The sequence below is a fragment of the Lithobates pipiens genome, unplaced genomic scaffold (assembly GCF_037356315.1).
Source record: "Lithobates pipiens isolate NorthernLeopardFrog02 unplaced genomic scaffold, aLitPip1_a1.2 Scaffold_27, whole genome shotgun sequence".
NCBI lineage: Eukaryota > Metazoa > Chordata > Amphibia > Anura > Ranidae > Lithobates > Lithobates pipiens.
The window spans coordinates 120,868,164-120,880,606 of record NW_027507788.1 but is presented as its reverse complement, the minus strand read 5'-3'; the positions used below and the strand labels follow the sequence as shown (position 1 = coordinate 120,880,606).

Genomic DNA, 12,443 nt, shown 5'->3' with positions numbered 1-12,443 from the left:
ATGCACAAAAATGCCTTCTAAACTTAAGAAGGCCCAAAATAAACATCAAGAAATCTAGCAAAGTATAATTTTTTTTTTACGATGGAAGAAGGGCTTTTACACGTGTGTGTGTGTGTGTGTGTGTGTGTGTGTGTGTGTGTGTGGTTTTTTTTTTTTTTTTTTTTTTTTTTTTTATATACTATTGTCTTTCAATATTTGACAATTCTAAAGAGCTTTTGTATGCATTAAGGTGAAAAATCTGTGCTGATCGATGAACTTTGGTACAACCAGCCTGTGATAATCACGGTCTTCTCCAGGTGAGGGTGGCTTCCAGGGGAGGGCTGACAGCCTTAGGCCTGGGGGGCAAGTCCAGTCAAGTGGCCCACTATAACCCCGAATCAGTTCACTATCTATGCCCACCTTGTATTACAAGGTTACCCATGGCTAGTAGCCAGCAGCGCCCTACAGGCCATGATCAGCTCCCAGCAGGACCTACAGGTGCATGGCCATCTCCCAGCCCGTGGGTCCTGCTCACCTCTGGGTCCTGCTGGCCACTGGCCATAGCCAGCTCCCAGTAGGACCAACAGGCAGCGGTGGTGCGTCCATAAAGGCGCAGGAACGCCGCCCCCGTGTCACTCGCTCTCTCCCATAGATTCATGCATTGCATGAATCTATCTATGGTCGCCGCTGCCGCCCCCTATTCATGTGCCTGGTCCCTTGTTGGGTGCCATGCATATGAATTACAGCGGCAGAGTTTCTTTGGAAATGCCTGATTAGAGCCATAGGCTCAAATAGGCTTCCTGATTAAAGCCATGGGCTCTAATAGGCTTCTGAAAGGGAAAAACAGGGGGCTGATTACTCATTGGTGTGTTAGAGAACCAACGACATCGCTTTCCTAACACTGACCTGCCTCACAGCCAATCAGGTTGCTCAGGTCATGTTACCTGTCACCTGATTGGCTGAAACAACAGGTGCCGCTATTGGACGCCTGACGGGAGAAGAAGTGCAGGAGACGCATGAAGGACCCGCTTGTTGCTGTCACCTGCTGCCCCACAAGACAGGGTAAGTGCAGGACAGAAGGCGAGCGGGCGTCACACTGGCAGATTTTGGCACACTGGCAGCGTTTGATGGCACAGTGGCTGCATATGATGTATTTTTTTCACATTTTTTCAGTTTGTTTGCCCCCCCCCCCCCCCCCAAAATATTTTAGCACCAGCCGCCACTGCCAACAGGCCATGATTAGTTCCAGCAGGACCCACAGGGAAAAGCACAGTACATCTTTGGAGAAGATTTTTAATTTGTGTACTTATAACTCAGCTGTTTGAAGTTTGATCTTCACTGCTGTACTCCACTTGAAGTTTTACTTCACTGGTGTTCGTTTACCATATGGACATTCTATTATTATTTTTTGATATATGACTATATGGACATTATATAGAGTGTCTCTAAACACAATCTTTTTTCCTGATAGTCCATTTATGTAAAAAATTGCAAACATTTTTTTTCATATTCTATTCTATTTTTATTTTCTAGAGGTATATGCACTGAGTTTGATATACTCATATTGTGTTTGGGGAATTCACACTATTGACACGCATTTATGGTTTGTTTTTGTATTTAATTGCACTTATTTGTATATGGTTTGCACTATATTTTGGAGGTGGTCTTAGAGACATTAAGATACTAAGACCCATATCGTGGGTCTGGCACATATACATACCCTACTCACTTTGGGTATTCGTGGTTAGCGCAGTTCTTTCTTTTTTCTATTTCTGTTTGGTGTATTCTTGGTGTACATTTGAATTGCAGCTTCCGTTCAATACCATTTGTATTCCGTAGCGCAGTTTTTCCCCTTTTTTTTACCTACAGCAAGATTGTACCGGCCGGGAGAGATGAGTACACAGAGGGAGGGGGATGAAGCATGAGTGAAATCAGCCTGGGAAAAATGAAAGAAACTGAACAGAAACAAACCAAACGTGATGTGTCCTGGAAGGAGAGAGAGGTTATAGGAGTGAAGAGTGATGCATTGCAGCCAGTAGGAGAGTTATCACAAAGCAGGTGCAGCTGCTAGGAACAGAGCAGCAGGAGAATGATAGCTTGAAGTTGCTGGCTGGCCGGCCCCCCCTGTGAAGTGATGGGTCTCCCTGCCGGGAGTTGGAGTTACCTGCTGCGCTGCTCGGTTCCCTCCAGTCTCTACCCACCAGACTACAACTCCCAGAATGCAGCGCAGCAGCAACACAGCCAATCAGCGGCCGACTTCCTCAAAAAAAAAAAAAAAAAAGTGTCAGCAAACAGCGGCTGTTTTGATTAAAAGTAAGACGGCCTGGGGGGAAATTTCCACCCTGCCCCCCGGCCCAGCCCGCCCCTGGTGGCTTCCCTTGCCCCTCTGCTGGCAGCAGACAATTCCTTGGCAGGAAAGATCCCCCACTGTCTGTGCTGATGGGGAAATCATGTGAATTTCTTTTCTGCAACATGTGTTTGCAGGAAAGAAATTTACAGTGTATGGCCTGCCTTACACTCCATCCTCAAGAGTGCACTCCTGTGACCCAGAATGCTTGGGCCATACTTCTATTTAATGTATTGAACATTTTATAAAATAAGTATAGATGCATACCAGGAAACATGAATATTACAAAGCTTGATCTTAAAGCATTTTAAAAAGAATTGCTCCTCCTCTTCCAGGCTAATTGGATTTAGGTGTCCAAAACCTGGCTTCAAGGAAAAAGAAAAACGCCTGGTGTGCGTATAGCACGGTAAACCCCTCATGGATTTGACAGGCGGACAAATATATGGGTAAAAAATATAATTGTACATAGCTTAAAAATGTAAGGGTTCGAAAGACACATAATATAACAATTGTAATGATTTTCAAGACCTAAATTCACAGGTTAACGTGATACCCTGGAAAACAGATATACTGCACGGCGACAAAAACTGGCCATGAATTTCTGGCAGGCTAGCTCTCGTGCATGAGGGCGCAGACACCTTAAATGTTTGACTCGTGTTGGTCCTTCAGAGGTTTTTGTCGTATGGGTAATATTGATTCTAGAATACAGATGTACATATTAATAAAGTAACATGATTTTAGATATATGCCGATACTCTTTTACTAATTGTTAATATGTGTATACACACATCACAAAAAAAAAATGCTAAAATGTACTTGCAAAAGCAAACAAATAATGGTGCACGTGATTAAATGGGTAAATGGTTAGCTCTGAGTGATGACCCCAAATGCAAACCGGAGGACATGCAGGACAGAGAAGTCGGAGCTGCACACAAGGACCACAGGCAAGGGAGCGACATCCCTGCCAGAGATTGCCAACCAGTGAAGGTGTCGGTAGTTCTTTATTTGGAACACTTGTGAGAGGAGTATTAATCCATTTTTAAATAAGTAAATTTAAACCTTTAGAGTAAGATCATCTAAGAGCTTACGTGCAGCATGTGCATAGCATAAAAAAAGGTAAGATAAGTCAAGACGCCTAGCAGAACAGTTATGCTGCTATATAGGTCAAGTGATAAAATTTAATAGATGGCCTGTCTAAATGCAAATCACACCTCTGTCGTTCACCAGTGCCTCATGTCCGTCAGCTTGTCAGTTTCATGCTGCATTGAATGACCACATATAGTGAGGTATATAGACACACACCTCACTATGTTGGTTAATTAGCTGATTGACTAATTTAGCGATTGCCCAAAACTGGAAGCTAGTGCCCCTCTGTGGTGTCCAGCATCTGTGGTGGATCCCGCAGTGTCACAGTAAGGGGCCACGTTCAAGGAGGGCGGAGCCACGTCCCGCATCATGCCACTGTGGTGCACGTGGCCGTCCTGCTGCACCTCATTGTGAAGCGCAAACAGGAAGGAAACAGGCCGCCTCCAACAGGAAGCCAATGGTCCCAAAGGATGGCAAGGAATCCTATGCCCAAAGTGCATACGATAGACCTGTATGTGCCGGGTGATACAGGAATGTCCCTATCCCGCTACTGCCCCACCCCTCCCCCCCCCCCCCGAACAGCATCTGAGGGTGCTAGTGTCAGGGCTGGGCTCAGCCATTCTCTGAGCTGTTCGCTCAGCTGTCAGCCTATTGCGTAAACCTATCTCTCCACAGTGACTCACCTGTTGATATCCTTCTCATCAGTCCTGCCTACCTAAGCCGTTCAGTCCAGATGATCTCTGCCTTCACCTTGGTCACATCTCTAGAGACGCTCTGTGTTCCTGTTAGACTTGCTTGGCTGACATTCCTTCTGGCTCCAGGTCCTGTTTCTCTGGCTCTCTAATGTTTTGGCTTGTCTATCTGTTCCGGTTCCTGAACGCTGGCTATGTTTTGACTACGTTTACTCTGTTTACCCTTTTTTATTATTATTACTCAAGTGTGATTTAACTGTACTTCTGTCTGTCTGATTCATGCTTTGTGACAGTGCACTCTCAGTACAGAAAAAACAAAAACTAACACAATATAAATAAAAATACATAGTGAAAGCAAAAACCTAAAGATATATATAAAAAAAAGTATTTGAGCTGGGGGGGAGGAAGGGGTGTTAGGCTGAAGGTTGTTGGGAAAAGACCAGGGAAGATGGAAACAAGAATTCACAGATCAAGTTCACATGTTTCTGATTGGAAACGTGGGAAGTATGGTTTAAAGTTGAAGGCTTCATTTAGGCCTGGTGCCATCTGTTGCCTTACAATGTAAAATCCATCTGGGCTCACTTTTTGTAATAAGTTTATTGAAATCCACCCCCTCTTGGATTGGCATAAATGTGATCCAGAGCCAGGAACTTAACCTTTTGGTGTGGTGTCCCCATGTACCAGCGAGCTGTGTCTGCCAAGAAGCAAGTCGGGGTCTCTCTTTTTTTTTTTTTTTTTTGCAATGTTAACCATGACACGGTAAATCCTATGCCAATTTGGTCCTACCGACATAGTAGCACCCACACTTGCATGATGGTAGGTAGATCACACCAGTCCATGAATTGGCAATAGCCACACCTTCCACAGGGGAAGGTATCGGTGATTTTGCATTTATCGTCTATTCGTTTTGATCTCACTATGGACTAACCCAGTGATGGCGAACCTTGGCACTCCTGATGTTTTGAAACTACATTTCCCATGATGCCCCACTACACTGCAGAGTGCATGAGCATCATAGGAAATGTAGTTCCAAAACATCTGGGGTGCCAAGGTTCGCCATCACTGGACTAACCTGTCTCGCAAAGATGGAGCTCTTTTGTTGGTGATCAGTAGATGATCAAAGACAAATGGGGCCAAGGTGGGGTCCATAATGAGAAGATGCCAGTATTTGTCAGATGTTTTATTTGTTTGTGCTGCCTGCAGTACATGGTTATAATCCTGGCTGTGTCATTTTCCGTAGATTTTTTTTGTTTGAAAACAGTAGGTCATTGCGTGATCTGCCTTACGCTTATTTTTGTAGGCCTTTTTAGGAATCTTGTTAGAATTAAACCCATTGGAGAATAAAAAACTATTGCAAAAAACGCTGAAAAAAGTTGAAAAACTCACTGCAAAGCTACTGGCGTTTTTATAACCTTAGAATGTCCAGTGTGCATGAGGCCTTAGTGTTTGGGCCTCTCTGAAAAAGAGCATCATTCTAGCAGTTGCGTCTAGCTCATCTGTATTGTCCAAATGGAATAGATGCTATCAGAGATTTAGGGTGGAAGCTAGATGCTTTAAGTATAGTATTCCCTGCTGTGGGTTTTCTGAACTGTTCCCTTCTGGATTTGCGCTTCACATTGAGGCCCAGTGGGATGGCGGCAAGAGCGTCAGTAGCATGATGTGGGACACGGCTCCTCTCTCCTTGGACATGACCGCACCGTGATGCAGCGGGACCCACCACAAATGCTGGATGCCGCTGAGGGGCACCAGCTTGCAGTTTTGGCCAACCAGCTGACGCTGATTTTATATATATATATATATATATATATATATATATATATATATATATATATATATATATATATATATATATATATATATATATATATATATATATATATATATATATATACACACAATCTAAAATCAATATAAGCCATACGACAAAAACCTCTGAAGGACCAACACGAGTCCGAAACATTTAAGGGGTCAGTGCTTTCACGCACGACAGCTAGCCCACCAGAAATTCGTGGCGAGTTTGTCGCTGTGCATTATGCGTTTTCCAGGGTATCATGTTAACCTGTGAATTTGTCTTTAAAATTATTACAATTGTCATGCCTTTTTATCTCTTATCTATGTATATTGGCCTGCTTTTCATATCCATGAGGGGTTTACTGTGCTATATGCACCAGGTGTTCTGTTTTTTCCTATATTTTCAATAATGGATAGGATAGACCAACTTCATTATACACAGACCACTTCCTCTTGATTTTATTTTAAAACCTAGCTTCAGGGTCATCCCCTAAACCACTATACAGCTCCCTAAAATTGACCTATGGTGTTTTATTTTAGTTTTTTCTTGGCTTCTGTAATCCTATCAACCTCAAAAATGCTTATATCATCTGTTGGGCTAGTGTACACATTTTTAATGAATGTGGAATGCAGTGTTTTTAAATTGAATAGTATGTAATCTATGCCCCAATGTAATCTTAAAGAGTAACTCCACATTTGTTGGGGGGAAAAATAAAAATGTTCCCTTTTATGAGTGATCTATATGCATTGCAAGGATTGTAACAAACTTTGCAGATTCAAAGCTTTTGTTCTGAAGAAAAAGCTGTTTGTGTCCATGTGCAAAGTGAATGGATTGGAGTGATTTTTTATAATTCTCCATAATCTACTGCACTTGCAGTGTTCTAATAAGGAAAGTGTCAGGTTCTGCATCCCATTATACGTTATTTGTCTTTGGGAGTACCTCACCAAAAATGTAAACTTTTGTTGCAGGAAATGGCCAAGCTGACTTGTATCTTAGTGCAGACTTCTGGGAAAATGAGTTGGCCAAGCAAGCAAGAAATGTTTCTGGGGAGCATTCTATTCTATAAACTGTGTACGGAATGCCTCCAGGTTTCCATATGGCATTGCATTTTAAAATTAGTGCTGCAAATTGAAAGGTTAATTAACATTCAATTGCAATATGACTTGTGTAGCTATTATGTATGCTATATTTATTTATTTGCTATTTTTTCCCCACAAAAGTGGAATTGCCCAATTGCGTACAATAACCCTTTTGACTGTCCATACACTTGGCAAATGTCAGGCAGTTTCAGCCTCTTTGAACTAGTTTTGATTCACAAGTACTTAAAGTGGAACTCAATCATCATTGACTATTTTGAAACCATATGCTGCCAGCATTAGTAAATAGGAAGGTATATTACACTTTTTTTTTTTTTTTTTTTAACTTTCTCCAGTTACTACCTGCTTTCTATTAGAGCTGCACAATTCAGTAAAAAAAAATCTCGATCCAACCCCCCCCCCCCCCCTCATGATCTATATGCAGAATTTCCAATTCATTCATGTAACAAGTGTAGAGTTCTCTGCTCACTCGGCTGTCAAAAGAAAAAAAAACGGGCAGTCTGCCAAGTTTTTCACACCAGTGTCCATGCTGATAGATAACTAAAATCATTGTGACTTTTCCTCCTTGGATCAAAGGAATGAACTTCGGTCTGTAAATTAGGAAAACCACTTAACTGCCTCCAGACCGCCGCACGCCGATATACTTTGGCTGTTTGAAGAGGGATATCCTTGTTATAGCAGATGCTAGATGCCATAACCCCGGTATCCTCTTCTTCAGTGGGCAGTCTGGTTTCCGATAATAATGGTCTCGGCGGATTCGCAGCGAGATCACGATTACCAGCTGCGCTCTCCGAGAGCCGTCGGCAGAGGCGATCGGGTCCTCTTCAGTGTGTGGTATGGAGACGAGTGATATCTCCATACCATTGCAGGGAGGCAGTGACATCAAAACATCACTTCCACTGTCTGCCAACCACAAGTAAAATGTTTGCTTTGCTCAGTTTGCACCTGCCCTGGTGTGGTACCCAGGTACTATAGCATTGTATAACATCACTTCTGCCCATAGCTCTTAAAGAGCCATTTTTATTATTTTTTTGCATTTTAGTGTAAATGTGATATCTGGGGTTTTTTTGACCAAAATCGCTTATTTAAGAGGTTATGTCATGCTTTTGTTATATTACAAGGTTACAAGGGATGTTTACATTTCTTGTAATAGGAATAAAAGTGACTTATTATTTTTTTTATATAAAGAACAGTATAAAAATTTAAAATAAAGGGTAAAATGAAGAAAAAAGTGTTTTAAATGTGCCCCATCCAGCCAAGCAAGGAGAAAAATAGCAGGTTACCAGCTCTGTTTACATCACATGATCAGCTGTCATTGGCTGACAACTGATCACGTGGTAAGGGATCGACCCCCTTACTCTGATCTGTGATCAGCCGAGTCTCAGCCAGGGGGCGCGCAGGCAGTTAGACTCGGTTCACACAGGGGGCGACACTACTTGCCGCGCCGCGACCTCAGCGGCGACTTGCAAACGACTTCTGTATAGAAGTCAATGCAAGTCGCCCGAGGTCGCCCAAAAGTAGTACAGGAACCTTTTTTCTAAGTCGGAGCGACTCGAGTCGCTCCTCTTAGAACGGTTCTGTAGTACAGAACGGGGGCGACTTGTCAGGTCACGGCGCAGCAAGTCGTGTCGCCCCCTGTGTGAACCGAGCCTTAGAGCATGGGAGGACGTCTATTGACACCCTCCCGGCAAACTAGGTCTAGCTATAGCGCAGATCTGAAGAAGTTAACTTGTAAACAACAAATCTCAAAGGGGCTCATCCTTAAGTGGTTAAAGACTAAAACTTTTTCTGACACTTGTTTCTTGCAAACTGAAAATCCAGTATTTTTTGCTAGAAAATTACTTGTAACCCCCAAACGTGTTACGTGTGTGTGTGTGTGTGTGTGTGTGTGTGTGTGTGTGTGTGTGTGTGTGTGTGTGTGTGTGTGTGTGTGTGTGTGTGTGTGTATATGTATATATATATATAATGTGTATGTGTGTGTGTCGGTCTTTAAAACTCCTTTTTTGGGAAAAATACAATTCAACGTATTAAAAAATACGTTTGGCTCAATTTTTTTTTTTTTTTGTACAATGTGAAGGTGATATGCCGCAAGAATCATGAATGAATCGTGATCTTTATTCTAAGCAAAAAAAATTGATTCTTTTTATCCAGAATCGTGCAGCTCTACTTTCTATGCCAAGGCACATGTCCTACATTTCAGGAGGGGAGGAGCGGTTTTCTTAGCCAATCACACCCTCATGGATTGCAGGAAGTAAATGCTACCTTTACTCAAGATGGCCACAACCAGCAGTGCTAGGGGGTGTTTCCAAAGTGATTTCTTGGCAAAATAAAGCATGGAGGGATGGATAAATGTTTTGCTTTGAATAATAAAAATGAATTAAATAGCGTTTTTTGGCTTGTGGCGCTCAGGTGCAGTGTAGTCTTGCATAAGGAATCAAGGCAACCTGCCACCAATAGTTCAATCATTTTGATTTTGGTAGAAACATTTGATATTGGGTTACATTGTCATTTTAGTGGTGGTAATTTGCATTGTGTAGACAGCATTCTTGTTGCTGATATAGGCTCGGGCTACTGTAGACCTTTTTTAGGCATCTACAGTACTGTGCAAAAGTTTTAGGCAGGTGTGAAGAAATGCTGTAACGCAAGAATTCTTTCTAAAATATATATTTTAATTGTTTCTATCAATTTACAAAATGCCAAGTGAGCGAACTGAAAAATCGAAATCAGATCAATATTTGGTGCGACAACCCTTTGGCTTCAAGCCAGCATCCGTTCTTTTGGGACAAACCACAGATCTCCTGTGGATTGTAGGCTGCCTCACATCCTTCTGTCTCCATGTAAACCCAGACAGACTTGATGTTGATCAAGGCTCTGTGGGGGCTAAACCATCACTACCAGGACGACTTGTTTTTGTTTACCCTGAAGATGGTTCTTAATGACGTTTGCTGTATGTTTTTAGGGTTGTTGTCCTGCTGCAGAATAAATTGTGGGCAATTATACACCTCTGATGGTGGGGCATGATGGTTTAGTATCAGCCTGTATTTCCCAGCATTGAGGACACCATTGATTGGGCAACGTTGAGGACTGTAGATTCCTAGTCATCCAAGAAAACGTAAAGCACCAGATGAGACTGATGTGTCTACTTCCCTTCAACGTCAAAAGGTGTCGAGCAGTGCCATCGGCACAAGCCAGAAACCAGTGGGGCCCACGTACACCTATCCGCTGTCCAGAGAAATCTGGCCAGTAGTGGTCTTCATGGAAGAATTGCAGTTAAAAATCCATACCTCAAACGTGAAATCAAAGCTAAGCGACTTGACTATGCATCAAAACTGGAACTGGGGTGCAGAAAATTGGTAGACGGGTGCTCTGGACTGATGAGTCAAAATGAATTGTTTGCTTGTAGCAGGAGGCAGTTTGTTAGCTGAAGGGCTGGAGAGCGGTACAATGAGTGTCTGCAGGCAACAGTGAAGCATGGTGGAGGTTCCTTCCATGTCTGTAGCTGCATTTCTGCAAATAATGGAGATTTGGTCAGGATCAATGGTGTCATCAATGCTGAGAAATACAGGTAAATGCTTCTCCATCATGCCATACCATCAGGGAGATGTGTGATTGGCCCCAAATTTATTCTGCAGCAGGTAAACGACCCCAAACATGGTCCATGTCATTAAAAACCATTTTCAGTGTAAAGAACAAGGAATCCTGAAAGTGATGGTTTGGCCTCCACAGAGCCCTGATTTCAACATCAAGTCTGTCTGGGATTACATGAAGAAACAGAAGGATCTGAGGCAGCCTACATCCATAGAATATATGTGGTTAGTTCTCCAAGATGTTTGGAACAACCTACCTGCCGAGTTCCCTTATGAAAACTGTGTACATGTGCATTTGGAAGAATTGATGCTGTTTTTGAAGGTAAAATGTGGTCACACCAGCTATTGATTTAGATCTCTCCTATTCATTTACTTTGCGTTTTGTTGATGAAAAGAAAACTGACACTTGTTGTTCCTGAAAGTATTCTTAATTTATAGCATTTGTTTTACACCTGCCTGAAACTTTTGCACAGTAGTGTATATTTACAGACCTTTTACCATGGTGCCCGCAGGCAATAGTTGGCTTCTCTTGCAAGTCTGCCAGTGTTTAAACAGAACAAAGAAGATTATTTCCTTTTGATTTCTAGTCTGCCCTGAAGAATTGGCTTCAGGAAGATTATATAGGCTACTTTGGAAAATAATAAAAAGAGTTCCACTCTTCCCCTTGGAGTGCCTTTTTTATGCATGTGACCATTTGTATCAATTCATTTCACAAAGGGACTGATTTCTGAAAATGTGAGCAAAGAAATCTGAAGCAGTAGCAGGGCTGGTGTGCACAGCCAGCGATCCAGCGTCTCCTTTCTTTCCCTGAGAAAAGGTAAACATTGAATCTGGTTGCTATGAACTTTCTGCCTCAGGTTTCTTTTGTTCTTTTTCATAAATCATTCCTAAAGTGGTTGCCCGCAGAGCTTGTGGTGGGTTGGCTATAAAACCCCTCTGCCCAAACCATTGGGAAAAAATTCACATTTTGAATGTGAAAAACGTTTGCTTGTCTAAATAGACATTTTGTTCAGAGAAATTGATTGAACCTAAATTGGGTAATAATATTTTAGCACAAATGTCCTGTTGCCAGGTCATACCTCAGCAAAAGCCTGCACTTCCCAATCATTGCTTCACAGCGAAGTCAACATCGGGGGTGGTTTTCCACTAAACCATGCAATTTACATAAAAAAAGATTTAAAGTAAATGAACAAGTAGAAGTGGGAGTTTTGACATTTAACAATAAACTGTAATCGTATGTCACTGACATTATGTCAAGAATTTCAATTGCATTTGTCTAACGTGTTTTTATGCTTTTTCCTCCTTTTTTTTTTTTTTTTCTTGTTTCCTGCCGGCTGACGCACAGAATACACGGTAAGTTATGTGATCCTGTGTACTCTTTTTTTTTTTTTTTTTTTGTGTGTTCAGTCTTGAACTTTTGATCACTTATCAAGTTTTTTTAACAACCTTTACAGTGTTGACTCTGGTTAATGTGCCTTTACAAAAGGACTGCTTTTCAAAAGGTTTGCCCATTGCTTCGTTGAAAGGGGCTTTCCACCATTTCTATGTACAAGTTCTTCGTAAATTGTGTCGGCTGTTAGTGGAAGGTTCATTGGTCCTGTGTGTGCATTAAAAGGTTTCATTCACAATGAATACATGTACAGTGCAATATAAGATATTATATGGCCTGATTTTATTTTTTATTGGCATTGTGAATTTACGGAGTATGGTAAGTAATACTGACCAATTTCAATTAGTGGATAATTTTACTGTCTCAGAATTTAAACAAATTATGAAATTCGGAAAAGGGCCGTGCATTGTTGAAGTAGCGGTTGTGAGTACAGGCAGATTTATCTTTTGTCAAAACTGATTGTTGGGCAGAAT

At 41.9% G+C, this 12,443-nt stretch overlaps 1 protein-coding gene across 1 annotated transcript in view; it reads left to right on the top strand.

Moving 5' to 3' along the window:
- LOC143934101 (cytoplasmic phosphatidylinositol transfer protein 1-like) overlaps window positions 1-12,443 on the top strand; it is a 223,820-nt gene that overhangs the window by 140,806 nt on the left and 70,571 nt on the right. The window contains exon 4 of the mRNA XM_077457416.1: window positions 11,926-11,933. Within this exon, the coding sequence (XP_077313542.1) occupies window positions 11,926-11,933 (8 nt within the window). The remainder of the gene's footprint in view (window positions 1-11,925; window positions 11,934-12,443) is intronic.